The following is a 26,990-nucleotide window of genomic DNA, read 5'->3' on the forward strand; positions in this document are numbered from 1 at the left end:
AATTTTATCATGATGTGGCTCAGTTCCATTTAAGTAAAGGTGATAAATCCCAATTTCAAAGGTGCCCCACTTCCCCCTACCATCCTAGATATTTTGATTTACATAAAAACTTTGAAATTTTTCAGAAATTAATTCTAAATTGCTGTACAAATAAACATCTCTCATCTTTAGTTTCAAATCGATTTTGCATGCAATCCGTGTTGGCTCACGTTAAGAAGCTCACCTAGAATAAGCTGATCTAGGCCTTTCACTAGTTTTTTCCCATATTCCTTAAATAAATTTGACCGTATCGCAATATATTGTAATAATAGCACATATTTCCTAAAAGAAAATGAAGTGTTCGAAGTTAGAGTAGGGGGAGGTGGGGCTACATTGAGCTGTGGGGCTACATTGTTATACGATTTTTTCGCATATTTCTAAAGGCAACTGGGTTTTAACATGATGTAATTTGGATCGACAAAATAATTGTGTATCTAAATAAAATAATTGTAAGGACTAGCCTCATTTAGAAATAGGCGAAAAAGTCGTATAACAATCTAGCCCCACAGCTCAAAGTAGCCCCACCTCCCCCTATGTGTGAAGCCCTAAAGCCTTCCCCTAAGTTTATTCATGTGAATTTGACCCCCCGGATAGCACATATCGTTTGAATCAAAATTTATTATCTTAAAATTTCCGTAATTGTCCTAATTGTGATAAATGATTCAATGTCTAAAGAACTCGCTATAGTTATCTCACTTCTAAAGAACTGCACAATCTTATTTCTTTCCGCTTAATCAATCTTATCAGTATATAGAGGGGGTAAGATAAATTTCATATTGTGCTTATCATTTTAGCACGTATGTATTTGCGAATAATATTGGTTGTTTGATTTATGAAATCCGACACATTTTCTCATTTATTATGGAAAAAAATGTAATTTCCGATTTCGAAGAACTGAGAGGTGTTTTCTTATCAGAGAAATTTGATAAGAAAACGAATTTTCGCTATTGTTGCAAACGAGACAATAGAGTTCTTGTCGGGCAGTGATACGTTTATAATTCAACAACTTCAATTACCAATTTATTAGATAAAAGCTAAATGAATGAGATTGTGGAAAATGATGTTGAGATGAGTCAGACTTACATTTTTTACGGTGGGTTTCAAAGAATTTTGCAGAATGTTGCTCAAAGTGATATAAATGGAAGAATATGATGTGCTTCAAAGCGAGATTACAAAGAAATGGCCCATATAATGTATCTCACGGCCTAATGAATGAAATACAATGGGTTTATTTTTTTGCTCTGCAATCAAAACATGAGTTTGAAAAAAAAAATAGAATTTGTACATATTCTGCAAAATACAACAACTATTATTTTCCTCTTTCCATGATGCCTTGTCATTGAAAATGTATGTTAGGTACTGCCGGTACTGCAGTATTTTGCGGTTGTTTAGGGCAGGAACTTGGAATACTTTACGATTATTGTTTTCACTCTGTATTTATTATGGTCATATTTCTATAGTTTATGAAGTGGCTCTTATGGACAAGCTCTCAGTTCGCTGCACAAATTAAGAAAAAAAAAGATTCGACACATTTGGCGAAATGTAAAAAATTGCGCCATAGAAACATGAAATGGGGGTCCACTTTTAGCATTGAGCCACTTTTCAATGCAATAAGAAAGACCATTTCAATTGTTTGAGAGGTTTCTTGTAAATCATGGATCGATATACTTTTTGCTATGAGCACTCTCCATGGTTAATTTTTTGCAGATATCAATTTCTTTGTGAGTTTTTGAGTAACAAGAACGTTGGCATGCTTTTTAACCTTATATGATTTTTGCTTATTTTTTAAATAATCTTGAATTAAGTAGGTAATATGATTTAGGGTATATCAAGCCTAGATGATGCGCGTAAATATTTCCTACAACTTTCATAAGAATTAGAACTTTTTAAGACTCTTACGAATCTTATTATAGAGAGTTTTTTGTTTAAAGTTTTTATAGGACTTCTTCAACCTTATTCGTACCGTCGTTGCGGGTGACTGCACTCGGGGGGTGACTTTGCACTCTGGTGTTCGTGAGACTTTGAACAATTCTACAACTTATTGATAGTCTTCGCCGATCCGGTCTACCATGTCAAAGTATATAGGGTTATGTTAAGTACCAAGTAAGGTACAATGATCCTCAAAAGAATTCTGGTAGCTTCAGTAATAGTGAATGAAATGCCAATACAGGTATTTTGTCAAAAAACGGCTCCGTGAAAAAGTTATCTGAAGGTGTGATTTTAAAATCGATTTCAGAGTAGTAAATTGCCCAAATCTATTCTAAATTTATCTGGCTAGAATAATCCACTTCGATTTTGTTGATTATTTTCATTAAAATATTTTTTTCCCTATTATCTTTCTAAGAACGCATGATTTATGTTATAAAGTTGCATGTAATGGTCTTTCTAAAGCTTTATTATAAAAGTATTTGGCTAAAAATTATCCAATTTTTTGATAATTTAAGATAAAGTGACCGAGATCTACAAGATGGTGTGGTCGCCATCTTGGTTTGACGTTTCTGTCCGCCATTTTGAATAACTGTCAAAACCTAAAACTGGTCCGATTGAGCTGAAATTTTAGTGTGTTCTAGCTGATGTCAAAACCTTTTCAGAACATATATAACATCCGACCTAGGTCAAGCGATTGCCTGGATACAGGAGCTCCAAGTTCAAAATTTTGACATTATCATGAATACAGAACTACAGAGAGCTTCTTTTATCGAAATCATCACAAAAAAGACAGTACTATCGTTAGACGATGAGATCTAAATAACAAACAAAAAGAAAAGTAATGTTAATGTTATAACAGCATATTATTTGAAGATCTGAAAAACTGTTTTAGTAAAAATGAAAAAATAAAAAAAATTAATAAATGCACTTTTCATTTATTTTTTTTTAATTATGTAAGAGTGAATAAATATATAAAATAAAAGCCTCAACCATTTTTAATGGTTACTGAGGCATTTCATTTAGATTTTAAAATTAAGGATTAGTAAATAAAGATCGCCAAAATATGATGATTTCAAAATTTTAAAATTTGAGCCTCTGTATCTAGGTAAATACTTGACGTAGACTGGGACATAGATACGTTCTGAAAAGGTCTTGACATCAGCTACAACATACTAAAATTTCAACTCAATCGGACCAGTTTTAGGTTTTGACAGTTATTCAAAATGGCGGACAGAAACGTCAAATCAAGATGGCGATCATGTCATCTTGTAGATCTCGTGCATATTACCCTTAGATGTAAAGATTTTTATTGTCGTTTATTATCAGAAATTGTTGATTTTTTAGTATTTATTAAAAAGTGCAAAGTCACCCGCACCTTATCCCCAGTGCAAGCCTTTTTTCTTGATTTTTTTAAACATAGTAAAATTTTATAAAATTAATGCTAGTGGCATAAAATCCATTCATTAACGACTGAATACAAATAATTTTACTCAAAAACCCCCCTCCCTTCACTTTAACTATCCACTTTTAGAGAGCAAAGTTGAAAAATAGCGAAAAAACGTGCAAAGTCACCCGCAACGACGGTACATCATTTCACTTCCAGGGGATAAATATATTACTAGCAATGCCAAATATTTCTTAACAAAATCAAATACAAATTCTAAGAGTTACTGTGATCAAATCCAGAATGCACGGCCCATTCCACAATTGTTAACACAGTCAGCGGTTGAACCTACTAATCTTAATTCTTATTTCTATTGCATGGCCTTAACCATTACCCTTAGGTATTGAAGGTTTCTGGGGCTACTATTAGGGTCAATGGACCTTGTCCTGCAGCTAGTGATGCAAGCTAACTTCGAAAATTCCTGGTCATATAATACCTAGAGCCCCAAATAAACTCAGGCTGGCCCTAGAGACACTTAAGTTGACTTTCAATTAGAGTTTTAGCCCAGTTTACGAAGGTTTGAATTTTCTTAATGACAACAATTCGTAGTGATTTTTCAATAGCTGTATGAAGTTAGTTTCTATGAATATACAATAGAGGAGGCTGGGGCAAAAAGTCACAAATCGAAAATTTCAAAATTCAGTAGCTTTCAAGATAAATAAGATAGCGGCTTAAAATTTTTACCACAAATAGCTTCCATAAACTTTCTTCGATGTTGTTTCTTCCAATTCGAACAAGGAATTTAGAAAACAAAAAATATCAAAATTTTCAGCCCTATTTTTGAAATATTGTCTTTGAAGAATATATCAATTATTACCTACTTAATATTCAAAATTTATACACTGATGATTATTTTCTAAATGACTTGGATTCTTTGAATACGAAGCCGCTATCTATTTTAGAATTTTAAAAAGATTTTTATCTCAATAAATCCTTTTATTAAGAATGACCACTTGGGGTAAAATGTAACAAAAGGTATGGAGCAAAAAGTAAAAAAAAAAACTGAAACAATTTATGATGTCTCACAGCAAAAAAAACGTCAATGCCATGTGTCACCGTTAGTTGTTTGCATTGGTCAAACGATTTGCAGTCTTTTGTGTGTGTTTTTTCTTCTAAAATAGCTTCAAAAGCTTTCTTATCGTTCAAATAAAGAAAACGGTGTTTTACAAAGGTGTAGAGGAATAAATTTCCTACGGAAATATGTTATCTAGGATTTTTTTAATATACGGAATCCCGTAACAAAACGAATCAAAATGTGATAACATTCAATGCCTGGTACTATTTGCTCCAGCATTTTTGAGAATGGTCACAAAATTACGTTTCATAAAACGCCTCGATAAATGTGTTTCCTTACAAAATAGAGGAAAATTACTTTCACAAAGTTGTAGAGCGGTAAATTTCCTATAAAACTGCGCTAATTAGAAATTTCTGAGGCATTCGAGTAGTTTGTAAAAAGATAAAATATCCATTTTGTGACTTCTTGCCCCAGTCTCCCCTACTAAGTAAAAATTTTCTCAAAAATATTGCTTGTTGAGAAATTATAGCAGTTAGGCCATATGGTTAAGCTAAGCCATAAGCGGGGTCTTCCTTCAAACTAAAGATTTAGCCCTATTTCCAAGGTTCTCAAAAATCTCAAATAGCAACCATTTTTTGTTATCCTTTTCTGCATCAAATTAATCTTTTTACCTTAATATCCAATCCTAACAGAAAATTTTGCAAAACCTTTGAGTCATCAGGATTTGAGAAGTTAAGCCGCATGGCTTATTCTTAAGGGGTTATATCAGAGAACGCTTACAATTAGTAATTTTGAAAATTTTTTGTGACTTTGCTAATCAATCGATCCATATGAAATTTTCTATGTTTATTACATGTCTTGAAGAACACAATAATATTTTTTATTTCAATTTTGAATACAAAGTGACATCGCATTAGTTCTCGGACTAAGGGTAGATAATTTCATTAAACCGAAATTCACATGCCTTTCCATCCTTCTGGTTTTCTAAATCTAGGCTTGCAGGATTTTGGCTTTCGGAGTGTTAGGGCCTTGACAGACCTGAGGATTAGCCGAGAGACGGCTCAGCATAATAAAGCGTAGAAATAATGGTTAAAGTGCATTTCTATTATTTTCCACTAAGTCGTCTGTCGGCTTAAGTCGTAAGTGTGTCTAGGGCATTATCCTTTGTAATGGTTCAAAAATTAATTTCAAAAACATCGCAATTTAATGCGCGTGATAAATCACAAAAAAATAGGGGATTTATAATATTTGTTTTAAACTGTCATTTCCCTCAAGAGGTCCACTTCAACAATTCCGCAATCAAGAATGAATCATAAGAAAATTCTTTATTGCAAAACTCCTCAACAAATATGGGTCTCTGGAGAACAATATGCATTTTAAAGCACACAAAAACATAAAGAAAATGCAGTAAATATATTTAGGGCAACACAAGAAGTTACTTGACCCATAAATTTTATCGTTATTCACCAGAGACGAACATCCCATAAGAATGCAGCCAAAGGGAAAGCAGCAGCATGACGACACTAAAGGAAAATGTGAAAATATACAACATTTTCCACAAAATATTCCGAAATGAATTCCAAAAGACATGAAACCCGAAAATCTTCGCATGTGAATCTGAATTTATATTTTTGAACAAAGATATGCTTTTCTGCCTTTTCTGTGATGAAGAATCCACATCATAGTATAGTAACTCTTCTTTTTTGTTCCACATGACAGCATCATCTTCTATATTCCAGTTTTTTTTTTTTGTGAAAGAAGTTTTTTGAATTAATTGGGGGCTTCTTTGTGTTTTTGTTTTAATGATGCATCTCGCAGAGATCTAAAATAGTCTAGTTGGTGTTAATGATTGAGGACGAAATGGCATTAAAAAATTCAGTGAGAGTTCTTTTATAACCGCACACACCAAGACACATTTTAAGTAATTTCATCATCAATTGCCATTACGAGCTGTTGACTCTTTGAGAGATTTGAAATGGAAAATATGGAGCTCATTGAAACGTGTTTCAAGCTTGAGATTTTTCTTTCTGAAAGAAATAAAAACTTCTCTTTTTCTCTGTTTTTCTTTGACACAACGTGTAAGAAAAGTCTGTGTGTTCTCATTTCTTTCTCACTTGCAAACAACTTTGTGAATATACATAGGGCTATTAAATAAGTCACAAGTTGCACTTGCTGGTACAAAATTGCCAGGCTGGCTTAATAAGGTAATTAATTAAAATATGGGAAATGCCATTGGTTCATTTGACTCCCTCGTACGCTTTTAAAACTCCCCACACTCTAGACTCAATTAACATGATAATTGCATTATGACACTGCATGAAATAATTAAAAGACACACACGCGGACTTTCAAAAAGTACTTTAACTTCTCAGAAGCTCAAAATACTTAACAACCGATAACACCAAGTCATATAGGGCTTTACATGGTTTACTCGTTTCACGTAATTAAAGAAATAGAGACACACTGGAAATATTCGAATTGCCACACATCGTTCCGGTGCAAATTACAGGTAGGGCAATCGGGTAAAATAAGAACGAGAGCATTTATCGATTTAGGGCGCTCACAGCCAGAGTTTGATTCTCCAAAAGTGTCTCTGCTAAAAGGTAAATGACACTTTTTTGGACAAAATGTCATTAATGTTCGAAACTCAATTTCGAATTTTCAAATTACATTTTAGAATAAATTTCGGAAAGTTTATGAAATAGTGCAGTAAGAAGCGGTTAATAGAGTTACTCACGGACTATAAAAGGAATAATATTAGATCAAATAAAAAATTCTGAGTCCTTTTTGGAAGATTGTAGTAGGGCTGTTGGGCCTAGAGGAGTTTCGGGAGGGAACCCATCCTAACGAATGTTTTTCTAAGCCAACGGCACCAACCATTGTTCAGTTGCGATGATGACTCTGAGGGGTGCTATAATGGCTAACTTTAGAGGGTACTTATATCGCCAATAGATGGATAGTAGAGCATCCGATGGATTATCCCAAAGGCGCGTACGAGTCGGTTCCTAAATGGGTAATGAATGAGGGTCTACTCCGGGACCTTCTTGATATTTTTGCGTTCAATTTGTAGCTTTTAAGGATGGTGACAAACTGTTTTCCAATTATTCACCGGACGCGCTGCGATCAAGGATCGAACCGAGGGCCTCTGCGTCACAAAGCCAACACTTTGCCCATTGAGCTACCGAGACCCCTTCAAGATGTCTTTAGTGATCAATATATCACGACGACATAGAAATAGCATCTGGTCATACTAAAAGGTGTTTTCAATGTGACAATACTGTTCAAAACTGTTCTTTGGTAGTTTTGTATTTGGTGAAGCCAGTGTTATATCTTACAGTTTTCCAAAATGAATGTAAAACAAGGGAAAATTTGACATGTCCTTCAGTATTACTACAATAAATGTAAAAAGCCGAAAAAGGCCAAAACAATTTGTGCTGTTTATGGACTAAATACAGCACCTGAAGCAAAGCCGTGGTTCGAACTTTGAACAATTCCGTTCTGAGAAAGTCGACGTCAAAGATGAGGCACTCTTTGGTAGGCCAATTGTCAAAAATGTCGATAGAATCATGGAAATCGTTGAGTTGGACCGGCACGCGAGCACTTATTCTATTGCCCGAGAACTAAAGATGAGCCGGAAAACAATTTTTAACCATTTGAATAAAGGTGGTCTCAGGACGAAGCTAAATATATGGGTTCCACACGAATTGTCGCAATAGAACCTTTTGAACCATTAGGCTTGTGGCGTGATGGGCCGGCCTAAACGATCGCTAAGCCCGGATTACCGACCAAAAAGATGTTAATGTGTGTTTGAAGGGATTGCAAGGGAATCATCCACTATAATCTGCTGCCAGCTACTTCCCAATGGCCAAATACTCAATTCGGACCTCTATTATCAACTTCTTTGATATATTGAATCTGGAAATCGATCAGAAGCATCCGGAATGTCTCTATGGAAAGGGATGTGTTCCATCAAAACAACGCCATGCCACAACTACCTTTAATGACGCGTCAAAAGCTTCGAGAGCTTCTATGGCGGGTTCTATCACACCCGCCGTATGGCCCAGTCCTGGTATCAAGCGATTATCACCTCTTCAAGCATTTGCAAAATTTTCTTGATGCTACACTGAGAGAGAGAAATCCGAAAAAGATAAAATAACATTCCGTAAATGTTTCTTTTACCCTGCAGTATTGATCCAAAATCGATGTAAATATCACCCTTTGTAGGAGTATTATGGGTTAAAGTTACTCTTTTGTCATGTTGATTTTACCCTCAAAAGGTGTAAAATTAACATTAAAAAATGTTGATGTATTTTTACACATAAAGTGTTAAAGTTATGAGGAAATAAGTTAATCGCACCCGTTTTTTCTCAGCGTACAAAACTGTCCCACAGAGGCTTGTTAAAATAAGCTAGTAAAGTTTTTCACCAGTAGGGATGATGACTTCTTCAATCATGGAATTATGACATTTCTATCAAAATCGACATAAGTTTCTAAGCCTCAGACTTGCTGACTGTCAAACCCGGTGGGCATATTCCCTTTTGGCATCCTTTGATGCCACCATATCATCCATGGAAATAGCCTATCTCTGTGTGCTGTGGTTGTGAAGAAATAACATCACGGCATTACCAATCAGACCAATCACATCGAGCAAACTTTTCTCGCGGATCGCAACGGATAAAGTAAGACACACAACTCTCAATAAAAATGAATATAAAGAACCGGTGGTGTTAATAAAGGAAGACTAGACTGCAGCCACCGCGACAGGTTCTACGTGTTTACAGTAATCCGCTAATAGATTTTTAACGGACCGAAGATTTTCGCATCTCTTACATAGTTTCTTCCTCATTCCTCATTGTCCCCAGTAGTACCGTGAAATGATAGTGAATTTAAATTGTGGCAAACAATGACAACTTGCATTTTCTTCGCAAAACGGTTTATTAAAGTACCTTTCAGAATTCACTCTCAAATGTTTCTTCTTTTTTTTTCTTGCGGAAGCAACAAACAATTTAAATTGGGATGAGTCAAGTTCAGGTGTAATGAATGTTGTCAAGGTAAATTACTACTTAGTTGCCAATTTGGCATGAGTTTTGCGGACATCGAACTACAGAGAAGTTTAGGTGTTAAAGTGGTGGAAGTTGTTAAAAACAAAAAAAGAAAATTGCTGACTTTTGCTCCGTGCGACAATGGATCATCATTAAAAGAAATTATGACATAAGGAGTAATTTCTCCCCGTTATATTGACACAGTTTTATCAAGATGATGTGTCTTTTTCCGTTTTAATTTTCACTAGTGAAACAGTTTACAGTTGCAACCCAAGAGGCAATAATCATAAAGAATGAGACGATGATGAGTGTGCACAGGAAAATATAAAACACCTGCCTCTATATCAATTGGCTTCGAGTCATCATGAAATTTACAGAGAAGTCTTTTCAATATGTTCCTCAGACTTTAAGAATTAAACAGATTTCTGGTTTTGAGGGATTTGAAATTTACAGATTAATTATAAAAATTTAATGGTTTTTCCCGAGGATTTCCTCAGGATTTTTTTTCAATTAAAGATATACTTCAGTCGATATAAATTTCTTTAGGAAAAGTTTGCAAGAAACATCGAATTCTCATATGGATATGATACTTCAAGCAGACACACGTAACCATAATAAGAGGATCTCATCACATTAAGGGAATCAAATTAGGAGAGAAAATGAGATTTAAAATAAAAAAAAACAATAAACAGTAACATAAAAGAAGTAAATAAATAAAAGAAAAAAGAATAAAAAAGAATAAAAAAAAATAAAGCAAAATGATAAAGAGTATCAAAGAAAAGAAAATGAAAAAAAAATATAAAACAAATTTGATGCTAAGATATTTATGTGGCGATTCTTTGAGATTTTCTAAAGAATAACCTTAGAAAACTTTTGCCAACGATTCTACCGGGAAATCCGTATAACTTTTATTTTCATTTAAAAACAAAATCAATTTTCAATTAGACCCAAATTAGAAATAGGAAAAAATGTAAATTAAAATAGAAATTTAGATAATAAAAAATAATGGAAAGAAAATAAATAGAAAATAAAAAACAATAAAAAAATAAAATAAATATACTATGAAATTCCCAGAGAAATCTAAAGACACTTTCAAGATCCCCCATTTTTCCAAAATTTCACGAAAAATTAGAAAATGTTGAATTAAATGTGGGGATAATTCATCAAGCTTTCCCCGGTATATCCGTGGAACAATCCCCCAGTTTTTCAGATGTTTGAACCAGATTTTTCTAGGAAATCTATAGGAAATTTCCCCAAAAAATTAGAATTATCGACTTCTACTGGGAATATCCTTTGGAAAAATAGCCCAGTTTTCCGCTAATCTTTTCGAAATTTCTCGTGAAAATCTATATGAAAATTTCTTTAAAAAGCGGGAAGAATTTCATCAATCTGCCCTGGGAATATCCCTTGCAAAAATAGCCCCGTTTTCCAGTAATATTTTGGAGATCTCACAGGAAAATTTCTTCGGAAAATCGGATAAATTCAACGACCCTCCCCTGCTATATCATTGAAAAAAACTCACACTATTTTAAAAATATTACACAATATTACCCGGGGAAATAAATGTGAAATTTTCCCTCAAAAATGGAAATTTCATACAGGTACTTTGCTTAATACTTCATTGTAGCTTCGCATTGCGGACTTCCTAAAGGATTCATCAGGTACGAGAAAACAAATTTTCTCCCGAGGAATGAGTCAATTTTTTTTTAAAGTCTTCCTAGGGAATTTTGTAAAAAAAACTAGGTAGATTTTTTTTGCAGCCTCCAAAATTTTCATAAAAGGCAATTTTTGACGAAAATTGTTTCCAAGCAGAGTTCATAAGACGACGATAGCTACGTAACCTTCTATTACAGGGACCTTATATTTCTTGTAGATAACAATGAGAGGACAAAATCAAGACTTATCAAGAGGACTGGAAAATTCTCTGCAAGGTAACGTGACTTTCCAGTTCAGCTTCCTTATAGGTTTCTTTCAGGACTTCATTACAATTAAGTGCCGAATTTCCGATGAGAAGGCACGGAAAATTCCGTGATATTTCTTTAAGATTTCCCCTTGATATTTTTTATTGGATAATTGTACTATTCCAATGGATAATGAAAGGGGAAAACATTCTCCTGAACATTTTTTTAGAACAGACTTCTTCTCAAGTGCTTCTGCATTATCGCCTTTTCTATGCGTTGGTTTCTGTCTCGACTGTTTTCTTCAGTCCTCGTCGTGTTCTAAAACCATTTAACAGCTGTGACTTGAATTAATACAAAAAAGTAGATCATGTACTAAAAAAATGTTCAGGAGAAAGATGTCTCCTTTTCATTTATCATGGTTCCTGTTCTAAAAACACCAAATAAGACACATAAGAACGAACAAATACTAAAAAAAAATGTTCAGGAGAAAAATTTCCCCATTTAATTTTTCATTGGAATAGCACCATTTTTGTCCTTCTTCCCATTACATTAACTTTTAAAATGACTCAGTTAAGCAAAAATCTATTTTCGTAAAATTTCAAAATTAAACCATATGTAAAAACATATATTACACCCAACAAATATGCAATATAATTACCTGAAATGCAATATTTACATAAAATGAAAGTAGCGATAATATCATATTTCAATTGAATAATAATGAGCATTTAATTTTAATCACTTTGAACAAGGCTCAACTTCCATTGAATCATTATCCAATTTGGAACATTATGATTCATTGATGAATTAATAAGGACTTTCAATTGTTTATTATCACCACATATTCATCAAATAGCCCATCATTATGACTTAACCCAAAAATAGATCAGTGAGATATCTTGAACTTACCTTCGGGAATTGCATCGGGTCCAATGAATAAATCAAGAACACGATTGGTAATATGATACATTGGGGCCATTCCTCGAGCATGGTAGCCCGTTGAGCTCTTGTACGTGACATTTTGCTCCCAATTGGAGAAGGAAGTCTCTTTGAAGTCTAGAATTCGGCCACCATCGTGAGCATATCCAGCCATCACAACCATTGGTAGTGAAACCCAAAAGAACAGTCTTGGTAATTGATAGAGTATCGCCATCATTGCGTGCCTCTTCGTGCTCCAGAAACACAACCACCGAGTAAAATTTCTCCTGCAAAAAAAAAACTCAAGTTGAAAGAAAAAGTAATAATGGATAAGCTGAAAGAATATCAGCAACGAATCCGCGTATTACTTTCTACTACAGAAAAAAACACACACAGAATATAATGGCTCTTTTTATCTGTTTTTTTTTCTTCTTCAGCAAATATCCGGAGATATGGGTACTTTCATGGAGGGAAATGATGTGCAAAGGAATGCCAGAGAACAGACAAATTATTGTCTGTGGGACACATAAACACATTTTGCTCTTCCATCATCCACGGAAATATATATTGCCCTTTGAATATATCGCGCTTTGTCCAAACTCAAATGCCCCTCAACTGTGAGAGGGGAGACAATGCTGTAATCATAAAGACCTAACATCAGTGAAATGATGGAGCAAAAGAGCCACATCAAAGTGGGTGATTGGGTCAGTTATGTGTTAAAGCAATATAGGCGCTAGCAAAACATCTACAAACTCTCCCCTGAATGTGTCACCAGAGGCGAGAAAGTAGTACAAATAGCATAACTTTGCCAAAGTTCTTTTCACACATCCCCCAAAAGCAGAACTCCAGAAAAATCCCAAAATATAGGCCACAAAGGTTCTTGTTCAACATTTTTCCACTTCATATAAAATTTCCCAACAGAGTATTGATTTTCATACGAATAAAAAATGCGACACAGCTCACAGATGACTGAACTTTTCGAGACAGAATGTCAGTATGTGGTATATGCTTTTCGAATTAAAAAAAAAAAAACACTCATTTTTCATGATGTGCGCAAAAGTTCACAGTAAGCCCAAATGGTGATGCCGCGGAAAATAAAAAATAATCAAAAGAATGCAATACGTTTCCTTCCATTTTTGGTAGATGATTTTTTGGCATAAAAAACAAGTTTTTAATTAAAATTCCAAAATTAAAAATGAATAAAAAAAACTAACAGTTGACTAACATTCTGTTACAGGATAAATCCAACTCAGACATGTTATAAATCATATCACAAAAAATAAATAAAACGGCATAGCTGATGAACAGAAGAAAAAAATAGGCCACGCCCCCTTAATGAACCATACAAATTGGTTCAAAAACCAACCAATTGATTAGGAATTTGTTATTGTTACACGTTAGAACAGATTCAGAATAAATTCGTATAATTAAAGAGTATTAAAAAAATTAGCCACGCCCCTTTTAGAAACTATGGTCAAGTATTGCTTAAATATCTGCATATTCAGTGTCAAATAAAGAAATCCTACAATAGCATTCAAGGAAAATATTACAACCTTTGCAGTTTTTGGCATTACCCGAAGGATTCCGGCTACTAAAATATAGACCACGCCCCTAAAAGTTTCAATAGTGTAAATATATATTTTTTTTTTTCAAATGGATTTGTATTCTTTATCCAATACATCTAAAAATCTTAAAGGGCAGTGCATAAAATAAACTAGAATAGAAACACTGAAAGCAAATGGGCGGGGCTTAAAAAGGCATAGAACCAGCGTACTATCTTTGTACCATCTTAAAACATCAAAGATACACTTATATGATCAATAGGACACTTAATGGATTCAATAGGATTCAATAGGACACTTATATGATAAAGTTCCTCAAATGTAAACATTTGAGGAAGGTTAGGGGAATGTAGGCATGGTTCGCACAGAGTGAAGCTACAAACGATGTGAATTTTCTCTTTGTTTGCAAAGAGCTGACTTACCATTTTTTATCTCGTCTCATGACCTTAATAACTATTTTATGCCCAAGAAATGACAAACTAGCTCTTTGTAGACAAAAATAAAATTTGCGTTGTCTGAAGGTTCACTCTGTGCGAACCATGCCTACATTCCCCTACATTTCTTGATAAACTGTGGACAAATTCTTTTGCAAAATGTGAACAATATTTTCAAAAACTTGATGGGATTTTTGTGAAATGCACATAAATTAAGGTAAATAAGTTTAGAGGATTTATCATAATAATTTTTTGGTAAGTTAATTAGAATTCATAATAATACAATAATATTGAGATATCACCAGAGAAAATGTTTTTAATTCAGACCTCAAAATTTACATTTCGAATTCAACCCTCGTCCTTTATATTTGAGGAATTTGAATGTAGCTCCAATAATTTAAATTTGCGAGTGAAAACACTTCAATTAGTGCAAAAACTAGCTCGACCTCTGTCGAGCTATAAAAATACATTTCCTTGCTCCTTTATGGCATACCGAAAAATTATGCAAAATTTGTGATAAGATTTACGCATGGAAAGTTTGACAACGCTTCGATTTTGTTGATAATTTCCTTCATTCTCTTTCTTGAATTGACTTCTGTGTGACAAATTCTTTTCTCAGATAGTTACACTACAAAAACAAATGGTTTATTGGAATATTTTTACGTATATGGAATTTAAATTCAGTGAACGTTAAAATGCGTATTAAATAGCATTCCCCTGCGCACATTTAAGAGAGTTTTTTTCTTTTCAACAATATTCATCTATTAATCTATTCCAAGATATGATTGTACTATCTCCAGTATTTCTAGTAAATTGTCTGAATGTGTTATGGTACTACTGAAATGTACTGAGGTACTGAGAAAAAACAGTTGGGACAGGAACCAACACAAAAAAAATTCGATTACACATACGCACATTAGAACAATCATGTACTAAAAAAATGTTCAAGAGAAAGATATTAACTTCTACTTTTTCATTGAAATAGCACCGTTAATCTTTTAAAACAAAAAAAAAGTCAAGTATATTTGCATATAATTCCTTGTAAAGAGATCAAATACTGCGTTCTTGAGAAATATGAATTTAAAAAAAAAATTAGGTCATCTAAAGGATATGCAATGAATCAAATTTTCAGTAAAATAATTGAAAAATAAATTTTGCACATTTTGCAGAGATGTTTGATGTTTAACATTGGTAATCTAATTTCATATAAATTTTGTTTACACTGCATAGATTGAGCTAAATTGAATTTCTCGTGACGTTTAAAGTAAGAAGAAGAGTGCGAAAGAGTGAGATAGACATATGCAATGGATTCGAGAAGCGATGCGAATTCCGTACTTTATGAAACTTTTCTGAACTAATAAATGGTGTGCCGGAGCCATGAGAAATTAAATTTAGATCAATAAAAAAAATTAAAAATAATCATAAATCCCTTTTCCAAGAACATTTCGCTATTTTTGACTATTTACTTAAAATCCTTACAATATAGCAGCCATATTCATTTCTCATGGCCTTTTTTCCCAAAATGCTTCAAAACATGGTGCAGTAGTGCAGTACAAAATGATAGATTAGTCAATCGCTAATATATTTAAAAGTAAAATTACTTGTGCGCAGCCCATTATATTCTTCAAGTATTCCGCGGAATAGTAGTCACGAACACGAGTATAATTATCAAAATCCAACGAATAGAGCAAGTTTTATAATAATTTCCGCGAGTGTTGGGAAGACACTCACTAAGTCAGCAACAGTACATTGAGCTCAAACGCAGCCCCAGAGGCTATTTACATGATGTCGCCGGTCGGTTCAATGACATACTCACAATTAAATGCGGGTCCCCTACATTTTTTTCTTCAATTTATCCCACCCAGAGAAGCTCCATAGGGCTCAAATGCCACACACACACGCTGGAGGAGTTGAGAATTAAAAAAAATCAATGAACTCAAAATGCAACAACTACAAACAGCTGTGGCAATTAGCAGTGAATCAAGATTTTTTTTTCAGTGTTATTCTTGAATTTTATGGAGAAAAAACAACACTCATAGTTATTTAGCAATTAAAATGAGAGGTGAGATTGAAAAAAAAGCAAGATTTTTTTTTCACTGCTTTTTTTATGTAACATATTCAACCTTTGTGCTTTATTTTCGAAACCATAAATATGTAATTCTAATTGCTTCAAACTCACACTGCACTTTTCCCTCTCCTATCTTAAACCAATTTTCTTTTGTGAGAATTGCGTTCTTGAGGAACGAAAACACTACACAGAAACGAGTGATGAAGTTATACTGACGATGGTTTCCAGTAGAATAAACAAAGCTCCGTGAGATTAGTATCCATTATTAGACATTCTCACTTTGATAATGTCTTGAATTCTTATCGCTTTTGCTATCGTATGAATTCACCTTATCATATTCGTGTGAATTAATATGCTATGACTCAATAAATTATCCCACGGTAAAAGCTAGTGAATAGATTGTTTTAGCTTATGTATGATTCAATTTACAACTCCGAATAAGTGACGGATTTATCTCGGAAACTGCTTGAGAAATTTTTCAGCCTCAGGCACGGTTTTGGAACAATTTAAAGCCCCAAAGCAAGAGCCTATAACCACCACCATTAAAAATTTTGTAATTGGAAGTGAAAATATGATCGGCCGACGGTCCTTCAGAAAATACCTGTTCTCTTGTATAATTCAAAATTTCTGGATATTAGAATCCATTTGCCTGGATAGTACGCTGAGTTACTTTTGAGATAACACACAATAACGAAATTCGAACATCTAAGTTGTAAAATTTACAAGATGGCTTTATGTGCTACTATTTCCGAATGATGAATCCTAAAGTTACATCTAGAAGATCTGAAAAATAAATTCTACAATAATGTTGCAAATACAAAGAATTATAAAGAACTGGAATACTTCCAGAAACTATAATTAAGCCAAAATTCTCAAAACATTTTAATAGTCTAGTAGGGTAAGTGTGCTAAAATCCGGCCAGCTTGCAATTCTGTCCACTTCTTTTGCTCTTCAAATTTCCTTGAATTTTTAGTTTTTACATACTCTAGAGATTATATAATGCAAAAAATAACAAAAAAAGTATCTTCGACAAACAAGATGACGTGAAAAAGGCTTTGGGAGAATTCCTGAAAGGCAAGGATCTACGAGAATGAAGGTGGCCGAAATAGGCCACCAAAGTTATGTCTACATTTTTATTAATTTAAAATGTATTAAGAATGATTTTAGAGTAAATAAAGACGATAAACTTTCTACAAGGTTCCTAGCAACACTCCTTAAGAATACGGAATAAAAAAAATCAATTTGCATTAAAAATATTAACATTTCAAACTTGAGACAATATTACAGGGTAAAATTAGCATTTCCGGAATATTATTTTAACTTTTTCGGATTTCTCTCCGTGCACTTACGGTATTAGAGTTTTCGTCAGGCAGAATGGATGGAGCATGTCCTTTAGTAGCAACTTTACATAGTCGGGTATGCGTTGCTCGCACGAATTATACCGGTAAACAAAAACCTCACTTGGTTATAGCACATAGCCCGTTCAAGACGAAATTCAGGTTAGCAAAAATTATAATATCTGTGGAGCATTGCAAATTTCAAATATCTTTTAATACATTTAATAAAGGAAACTTTCAAATACAGAAATTGTAGAAAATACAATAAATTTTTGATGAATGATCAAAGGGTTCGGAATACATCTCTACTTATTTTATTTCAATAAGAGCTTTATTTCAATCTCTCAATCTAATAAAAAAAATCGTTAAATTATATCTTATTTATAATAGATAACTTACAGAAATTCTATAACATGAATATAACTATAATAAAACTCATTTACAAAATTCTCTTTCACCAAAAATTTCATAGATGTATGCACACAAAAAAAATAAAGTGATATTTTTCATAAAAAATGTTTCAAGGAAATACAATATAATCCTGAAAATGGCTCAAATGATTTTATAAAACCTCACGATTAAAAAAAGTTGTCAAAAACATCAACAATCAAATTAATTTATTTTTAAAAATAAAGAAAAAAGACCTTTAAGATATTAAATTTTATAAAGTATGACTCCAATAGTCATAATGCATAAAGAATGAAATTCCCTTGTTCATACTGTAATATTCCAGGGAAAATGAACTAGTGCCTGTAACAATTAACAACATAAAAAACTTAAAGTTGCTGGCCCTTCCGGAATTTTTCCAAAATCTTTATCACTTCATCAAAAGCTAAAAATTCATAGAAATTTGAAGAACAAAACAAGTGGCCGAAATTGCAAGCTGGCCGAAATTTGCTACAGTTACCCTGTGTATTTCGTTCCAAATCGGATTATCAGTAACCTACGATCAACTGGTCGGTCAAATATGTTTTGCAACTGCTCGTTTTCGGAATAGACTTTATCAAAAACCTTACCTACTCTGTAAGTAAAAGCTCGATAAAAAATTGTTGCTTGAACTATAGCATCGCAATAGTTGTGATAATAAAAGATTTACACCCATTCTGAATTTATATGAACTATTATGATTCTAACAATCTCAGTATACGCTTACAATCTATACATGGGATTGATTTAAACGAGTTCTTATCTAAAATTAAAATTTTATAGCATATACTTTGGAAAACTCACGATTTACCAATTAATTCAGTCTTAAAATTTGCGCATGAAGAATTTCAAATAGAAAACCTTCACTGAATCATCAACGATGATTATTAACTTTCAGCAAATTTTCTATGAATGAAAGTGACACTTGAAAATTTCTCAATTAAATAAATTGAACTTCTTTGTTAGCAAAATAATCATTCTTGTACAATCAAACAAGATAAATGTGCACGTGTAAAATGGCGCTAAAACAACGCAAATACGACATTATTAAATATGATTAATAAGCAGTAATGTTACATTTCATGAGCACGAAATAATATCCAAACAAAAGAAACCAGAACATTTTCGTGTTAAATTAAAACAAAGAATATTATGATGAAATAGCGTTTTCTTCCTCAAATCGACAACCAAAAAAAAAAAGAAAAACAATTCATTATCATTATTTTATATACCTCAACATTTTCCTCCTTCCCATGAACTAGACCCGCATTTCGCGTATGTAAATAATTTAAATGTGAATGTGAAATTTTCACGCACTTTACACCGCAACTTTTATTTCATTTTGTACATAAAACACGCGCAGCTTTTCTTTGATATTATAAAAGAAAATTTCAATTCCACCTCGACCTTCTTTTTCTCTCTCTTCAGTCCCAATTCCTCTTTCTCTCACCAGCTGTTTCTCAATAACATACCCTCATTCATTCATATTTTTGCATTTACGCTGCCTCCTTATTTATTTTATGCCATCATGTAATGCGACTCGTCATCTGATGCAAATGAACATAGAGAGAAATTCAATTCTTTTTTTTTTGAAGCATGGATTGTTCCACCTTCGCGGCCACCATTCATCCCACGTGTATCAAATTTAGGGTGACAAGTAACAGCAATGTTCAACAAAAAGAGTGAAATTCAATACATTTCTGCATGCAACAATTTTTTTTACGAAATTATTCATAGAGCAACTTCCTCATGAATAAATAAGTAAATGTTTTTGGACATTAACAGCGCAAAATATTAACAACTTATTTTATGTTTTACAAATTTTACTGCACGTGGAAAATAATTGCAATAATTGCTTTTTTTATTAGATTTTAGCAGTTTTTTCTACGTATAGGCAATATTTGTCATAATAACTGAGTTCCTCACCAAAAAAATTAAGTAGTATGAACATTGAATTATTCAGGAAAATCACGTGAAACTTTAACAATTACTTCGTGAAAATTTTATGATTATTGCTAAGATTTTGTGAATATTTTTTGAATATTGCGAATATTTTACTTAGTTAATATTCCGTATATTCTTGAATATATTGTGAATATTGCAAATGTCTTGTAAATATGTTAAATATTTTGAAAATATTTTTCAAAATCTCGATACCCCTTGACAATTTTTATATCCCACAAATACACACAAATTAAATGGAGTATTTTCCAACTTATTAAAATGGATAAAAAATTAACATCTAGTTCAATGCCATTTTTACAGAGAATATTTGCCTAGACAAAACCAACCTTTCGTGTTTTGTCTACCAACATTTTATGAAATATTCTGAAAAGAATTTCAGCAATTTCGTGTAAAAGTATATTATGCAAATTCTCTTTCTCTATCTCCCCTTCCCTTTGTCCTAAAATATTAGTTTCCATTATTAAGCGAAATGACTCTTTGTGCATAGTTCAACACTGAAGTTCACAGCAAACAAAACCAAAGTTAATTGAAACGCCATATTGACGGGATGCAAGTAAAATAGCGATTTATGCAAGACTCGCAAAAAAATCTCAGCATTGACATACAAAAAAATAGCATGATATCATAAAAGATAATTTCATCATCGATGATTGTCCAATAAAAGTCGTTTTTTACCATCTGTCTTTGCCATTGAAATAAAACTGAAACGAGTTGTTCGATACATTGAAGATGCTTTGAACTTAAAATCAGATACCCAAATGGAAAGGTACATGCCACCAAATCAATAGAGATAACATAAAAATAAGTATGTCTTAAATTGAAAGGTATCAAAAAAGTCTACATGATATTTTGCCCTTCACTTTTTTGCAGGAAAGAAAAACATCACGGAAAAAATAAAACTTTATTGCTGACCTAACAAGAGAATAAACTAACTAGGGTGGTGACATAGGTTATGGCCAGTGTTCTTATGGCCATCTCGTACATTTCTTAAAATTTGATTGCAAAATATTATACATATATCAGATTAATGATTAATGAATTAGTTTAAGTAATTTTAGAGATTACCCAGGCTGGCATTTCGTTCTTATACGTAAATACCATTAAATAATCCCTAATAACGTTTTTTTAAGATCAAAGACTTAAAATGCTCTAGAACGCGTATTTCTTATCCGAATGGAAATATGTGTGAGCTCTTTAGAAAGGTCTTGGACTTCCTGATAAAACTGAACCGGTTCATAACCGATAACACATGTATTTTAAACAATGTTTTGAACGATTTATAAATCAGTTGAAATAGGTTGCGAACCGTTAATGAACCGGTAAGTAATTTCCATTCGATAAAATCAATTCTATTACTCTTCAAACTATTTTGTCGTATCTCTTCAGAGATTTATAAGTCAGTTTAAATCGATTGAGAACCGGTAAACAGTAAATGATGTGAATGTAAGTTTAACGTATAGCATCTAAGTGGCGACTTTGAGCACTTCGCAAAGACTCGGACACTTTGCCACCCCTATAATAGAACCACTGAAGATGAAAATTATCTTGATTACTAGCTGTAAATGATACGTTAATTCAAAGTGGCCATAAGTGGTGAATTTAGCATAGACATAATAACTAAACTTTATAATCGGTTGTTTACAGAAAGTTATGAAAAATCAAACTGAATATACAAAAAGGGACTTTTTGTATAATATTATATTATTTCATTTGAAATAAAACTATCAAATCCGTAGCAAACTTATGCCTTTTGTGGCCATAAGCTTAGTCTCCACCCTACTCTATCATAAAAATTTCATGTGGATAAGAATTGCGCAAAGACTAATTTTCTCATGAAAGTCCACTTAGTTTAGAAATAAGTAACACAATTTAGTCTCACATTGGATAATTTAAAAAACAATTGCAATTGAAATTATTTAAATAAATCTCAGTACATTTTTTACGAGTTTATATTAGATAAAAATCCTAATAAAAAGAATGTAATTTCTGGTTTCCTCTACAAAACTATCGTCATTCTAGATAACATTTTTCTCATCGCAAAGACCAAAAAAATGAGTGACTGACGACAGAATGGCTGCGCGAATAGATAAATAAGCACTTGAAAAAGACAATCTCAGTGTTGAGGACATGATAAGAAAATTAAACAATGTCCGGATGCCAACTTTCCTACAAATTTAATTTACCGCCATCGTACACAAAAATGCAAAACTTTACTTCTGTATGGTAGTTTTCAGTGTCTTGTCCATATTCTTCTAAATAAATATTTATCCGGAATTGTAGCCGACTTTTGCTCAATGCCAATTTATCTCACAATTACGAAACTTCGTCTATTGAAGATTGCGTTTCCGGCCGTGCTGGTAAAAACTTTTTCATCCTAACCGAAAATAAAGGCCCTTGTTAGACATACAAACAATTTTTTTTTAATCTTTTGTTATGTCCATCGACTGCACAGAAGCACTAACAAGTTAAGAATTTATGTGCCATACTTTTCATTCATTGATCATTTTCCTGTAAATATTTACACAACTTGGCACAGACTCTCAATTTCTTATAAGACTTTTTTATCTCCATTTCGCCAAGTATCTTCTTTTCACAATCGCAGCACATTTTTTTTCTGTTCGTTCATTTGAAACCTCTGAATACATAAACACATTATTAAATTGCAAATTTATCGCAATATTAATTTCATTATCACTTTACATAATATTTATAGCTGATCATATCAATTTAGCACAAAAAACGGTTGATATTGATATGTTTAATGTTTGCAAATTTTGCTTCTTAAGTAAATGAAATTCGATTAATCGGAAAAATGGTGATTAAAACCGAAACAGAAGAACCACTGCGTTAAGAAAAAAATTGTATCTAAAAATAAAATACAAAAATATATTCTTTTATGGTTTATTATTTGTTGTGAAAATTTATCTGAGGAATGCTGACACGTAATTTCAAACTAAGACATTCCGAAGCTTCGTGAACAAATAAATAAATAAAATTTGAATTTATATTCAAATTTTCTTTTTTAGAGGATTCAATCTGATATCAGGATTCCAGGACTAAAAATTTATAACAATAAAGATAACACCCCGATGACTTCAAGGCCTTCTGTAATTGTATAAGTACTGACGTGAGAAATGGTATTGGAAATAGGAAGATGAAAACTTCCTCCGGTTGCGTCAGGGTTGTTTATCCTTTCAGGACAAGAAAAACAGGAAGAACGAATTTTCCTACGACTCGAAAGACCGTACATAAGACTATCCACAAAGACGATCAGAGAAGAATCAAAACGACGCGACGCCGAACATAGTCAAAGCCACCCCCACACCAACTATGACAGACAACCAGTCCTAAATTAAACAAAGCTTATTAAAAGTTTAGGACAGGATAAAATAATTAAAAAATCTAATCAATTTTATTATCAGATTTAAAGTTTAGAGCTTTTTAGGGAATCTTAGGGAAGATTCAAAAAGGATCTTTTTGGATCTTCCAAAGATGAGCTGCAGCGCACACTTGACCAATTTGTCAATGCTTGTGCTGAAATATGTATGAAAGTGAACGTGGTTAAGTCGGAGGTAATTGTAATCTCCCGACAGCCTGTACAATGCACTATAATTGTTAGTGGAGTCCCATTGAAACATATGGAGAAGTTCAAGTATCACGGGATTTTATTCACGAGTGATAGACATAGTCCGTAACCGTAGGACATTCATAATTAATTGACCTTATGTACTTTGTCCCTAAGCCAAGGAACCGGGATTAAATGCGATAAATAAGCATACAACACTTTAAGAGATATAAAATAAACCTTTCAAAGGAACAAAAATATGATCCATACTTTTGAAAACGATGGAATTATTTTTTTATCAGAAATTTTCAATATTCATCGGTAGTCCTGAAAATTTTTAGGAACTACTCTCGGGAACCCCTAGTAATGCGGAAATTCTCGAAAATTCCTAAATTCAAAAAGTTTAGAAGCTCACAAGAGCCCCTATAACCCGAAACCGTTTCAGGAACTGGCAGGAAATCTAGGAAATTTTTAGGAAACCCCGATAACTCATGGAAATGCTATTATTATTAATCGTATAGAGACATTGATGCCATTTACACCGCCGCGCCGCATTGGATTGAGATTGAATTTTCCCAAAATTGGTTAAATGACCTCAATTAAATCGTTTAGATTGCGGCCTTATTAAGACTTAATTATCCTAAATCCGGTTTTGGAATAGTTCAATCCCAATCTAATGCGGCGGTGTAAATAGCTTCATTGTATTACAAGGTAAACATTTTTAAACAATGTCAGTTCTCGTATTGGAAGAATCTGGTAAGTCCATCCAGGACCCAGGAGCGCCTTCCCATAGTGTGGATGCTTCTTGCATGCTCCCGGATTTGTTGGGCGAAGGTTAATGTGTTATATTACGTTAATGTGAAAATAGTTTAAATCAGACATTCAGATCTTTGCACCGGGCGGGACTCGAACTCACAACACTGTGAGTCAAGCCAGGGATCGATCCACCCAAGAGCCAACGGTCTTGCCTATTGCGCCACTGAGATCTCCATGGAAATGCTAAGAACTCTTGAGAACACGCGGATCCCTTACGAAACTGGGAAACCTTCGTAAATGCAGATAACTTTAGGAATCCTTGTGAACTCGGAAAATCTTTGGAAACTGTTTGAATCTTGATTATTCCAAAGTTGTGTATATCTTTTACAACAACTATTACACAATTTATGTAAAATAACATAAATATTTAATAAAAGGTGCAGATATTACATAAATGTGTAACAGTACACAAAAATTACACATTTACGCAAATTTACAATGAAAATCACAGTATGACCGCCCAAAATTTCTTACAAACCCATTTTTGCAATTGCCTATTTTTATAAAAAAAAAGTAATGATTTTTTTTTTTTTTTTTTTTGTAAAATTAATACCGTCAAGATATTTACGGATATAGAACATAACAACGCAGGATTATACCAAACGCACTAAATATTTTGTTTTTCAAATTTTTTTTTGACATTTCAGCGAGAGTGAAAGAGATCTAATCCTAGTCATCTCACTCACTCTACCAAGAATTTTAAAAACATGTTTACAAAACAAAAATTATTATGCGTTGGGTATTATGCCCAACGCATAATAATTTTTGTTTCGTAAACATGTTTTTGACATTTCAATGAGAGTGAATGAAACATAGATCTAGTCATCTCGCTCACTCTTACAGGAAATTTCGGAAACATATTTACAAACAAAAATTATTGTGCGATGGGCATTATACCTAACTTCACGTTTCTATAAAAAGGCTTTATTTGGATTACAAACCTTCTTTCTAGTCACCAACGAATTGAGGCCAATCTATCAATAGGATACCACACTTTGGGTAAAAATTGTAAAGTACACAGCCATTTATTAGTCAACTTCCGTTCGCATCGTTTATTTATTTATTCATTTTTTTCAAGATGAAAAATTGTGTCATAAAATCAACACAGATTTAATGGAAAATCGAGAGTACTTCAGGGCAAAATGTAGGTGAGAGAACTTCAGAATCGCCAATCCAATTAATCGGTGCTTCCCGAAGCTATTGCAAAAGCATACAATCCATAAAAGAACCACCACATAAATCCAATACCACAATAAACAGACTATTTGGCACACAATGTGCTTGCGTGAAAGGAATATGGAGCAATGTGAATTAATCTGGGAAGATTTTATGGAAGAGAGAAAAATAGGTAGTGTAAAATTTGAAAAATAAAAAAAAATAACATCACATAATCTTATTATATCTTGTCTCACATTTTCTCCAAGCATCACGTGTCTCAGAAGCATAAGAGTTCCCTCATGCAATGAAAAAAAATACTATATTTTTCAAAAACCTCTTGTATTGTTCCTCCATGTTATGCATATTTTTTCCACACGAAAAGGGTGAATTTATCAAACTGACAATTGCTAAGCTGTTTCTTTTCTCTGGCAAAAGCAAAAATTTCAGCTTGGTTGCAGATTGTGAGAATAATTCCCATAATAGTGATTAATTGTAAATTATACTTGAAGATGAAACAGGTTTATGCGTCATAGGTTTCAAATTAGCACTTTAACGGTAGATTTAAGAGTGTTAAGTTACAAAAAAAAAGTACAAATGAGAATTTTTATGATCCACAGGCCGAAAGTGATTCATACTTTTAGTGCTTTTTCCCCACTAAAAATTACCTATTCAGTTGGCATATTTTTTGCTCGGTTTTTTGAGAAAAGAACCAAAACAAAAAGAAGTTCCATTTCATTTCTCATACAAATAATACCAACAAATATTCTCAACAGAGTGTAAAATGTCGCACATTTGCAATAGAAATGGCCAAATTATTTCTTTATAGGGACTGTGGGAAGTGGAGTGAGGTCAGCTGGGATCGATAACTTGGTTTCGATTTCGATAAGTCGATGTGTTTCCCGGATGAAACGTGACAGCGCAAGAACAAGTCAAGAAGATGAATGAAAAAAAAGTCGAATGTTGGAGAGTCGAGATCGAAAATCAAAACTAAAATTTTCCAGGTTACCAAAATTGATCCCTTCGAAATCGAGTTAGAATATCGAAACTCGAAATTTAGAAACTCTATCCCGCAGTTGCGGGATGTGTGGCACCTTTAAATTTGGGGTAGCTTAGAAATTGGGATTTTCCGCCTATTTTCAAACAAAATTGAGCATTATTAGAAGCTAAATTGCATTATGATATGGTTCACACAGCTCTCTCCGATATCCGGCACTTCGATATCCGACTGACAGCTGCCAAACACTGACGGTTGATGAATTCGAACTTTTTTTTTTACTAAGTATGCAATAGGGTGTTTCAAAAAAAAAAAGTCTTTTTGGCCCAGGCGGAAAAATGTTCTATATGATGAGACAATTAAATGCTTCTTAGACA

At 33.1% G+C, this 26,990-nt stretch overlaps 1 protein-coding gene across 21 annotated transcripts in view; it reads right to left on the minus strand.

The window, feature by feature from the left end:
- LOC129804647 (prominin-like protein) overlaps positions 1-26,990 on the minus strand; it is an 89,656-nt gene that overhangs the window by 37,089 nt on the left and 25,577 nt on the right. For 18 of the 21 annotated variants that reach the window (XM_055852156.1, XM_055852168.1, XM_055852164.1 and 15 more), the window contains exon 2: positions 12,280-12,575. In XM_055852156.1, the coding sequence (XP_055708131.1) occupies positions 12,280-12,526 (247 nt within the window). In that variant the 5' untranslated portion in view covers positions 12,527-12,575. Of the gene's footprint in view, positions 1-12,279; positions 12,576-16,463; positions 16,587-26,990 lie in introns of those variants that run through there. The other 3 variants (XM_055852165.1, XM_055852151.1, XM_055852147.1) reach the window with 1 other exon arrangement.

The sequence above is a fragment of the Phlebotomus papatasi genome, chromosome 2 (assembly GCF_024763615.1).
Source record: "Phlebotomus papatasi isolate M1 chromosome 2, Ppap_2.1, whole genome shotgun sequence".
In the NCBI taxonomy this organism is placed as follows: Eukaryota; Metazoa; Arthropoda; class Insecta; order Diptera; family Psychodidae; genus Phlebotomus; species Phlebotomus papatasi.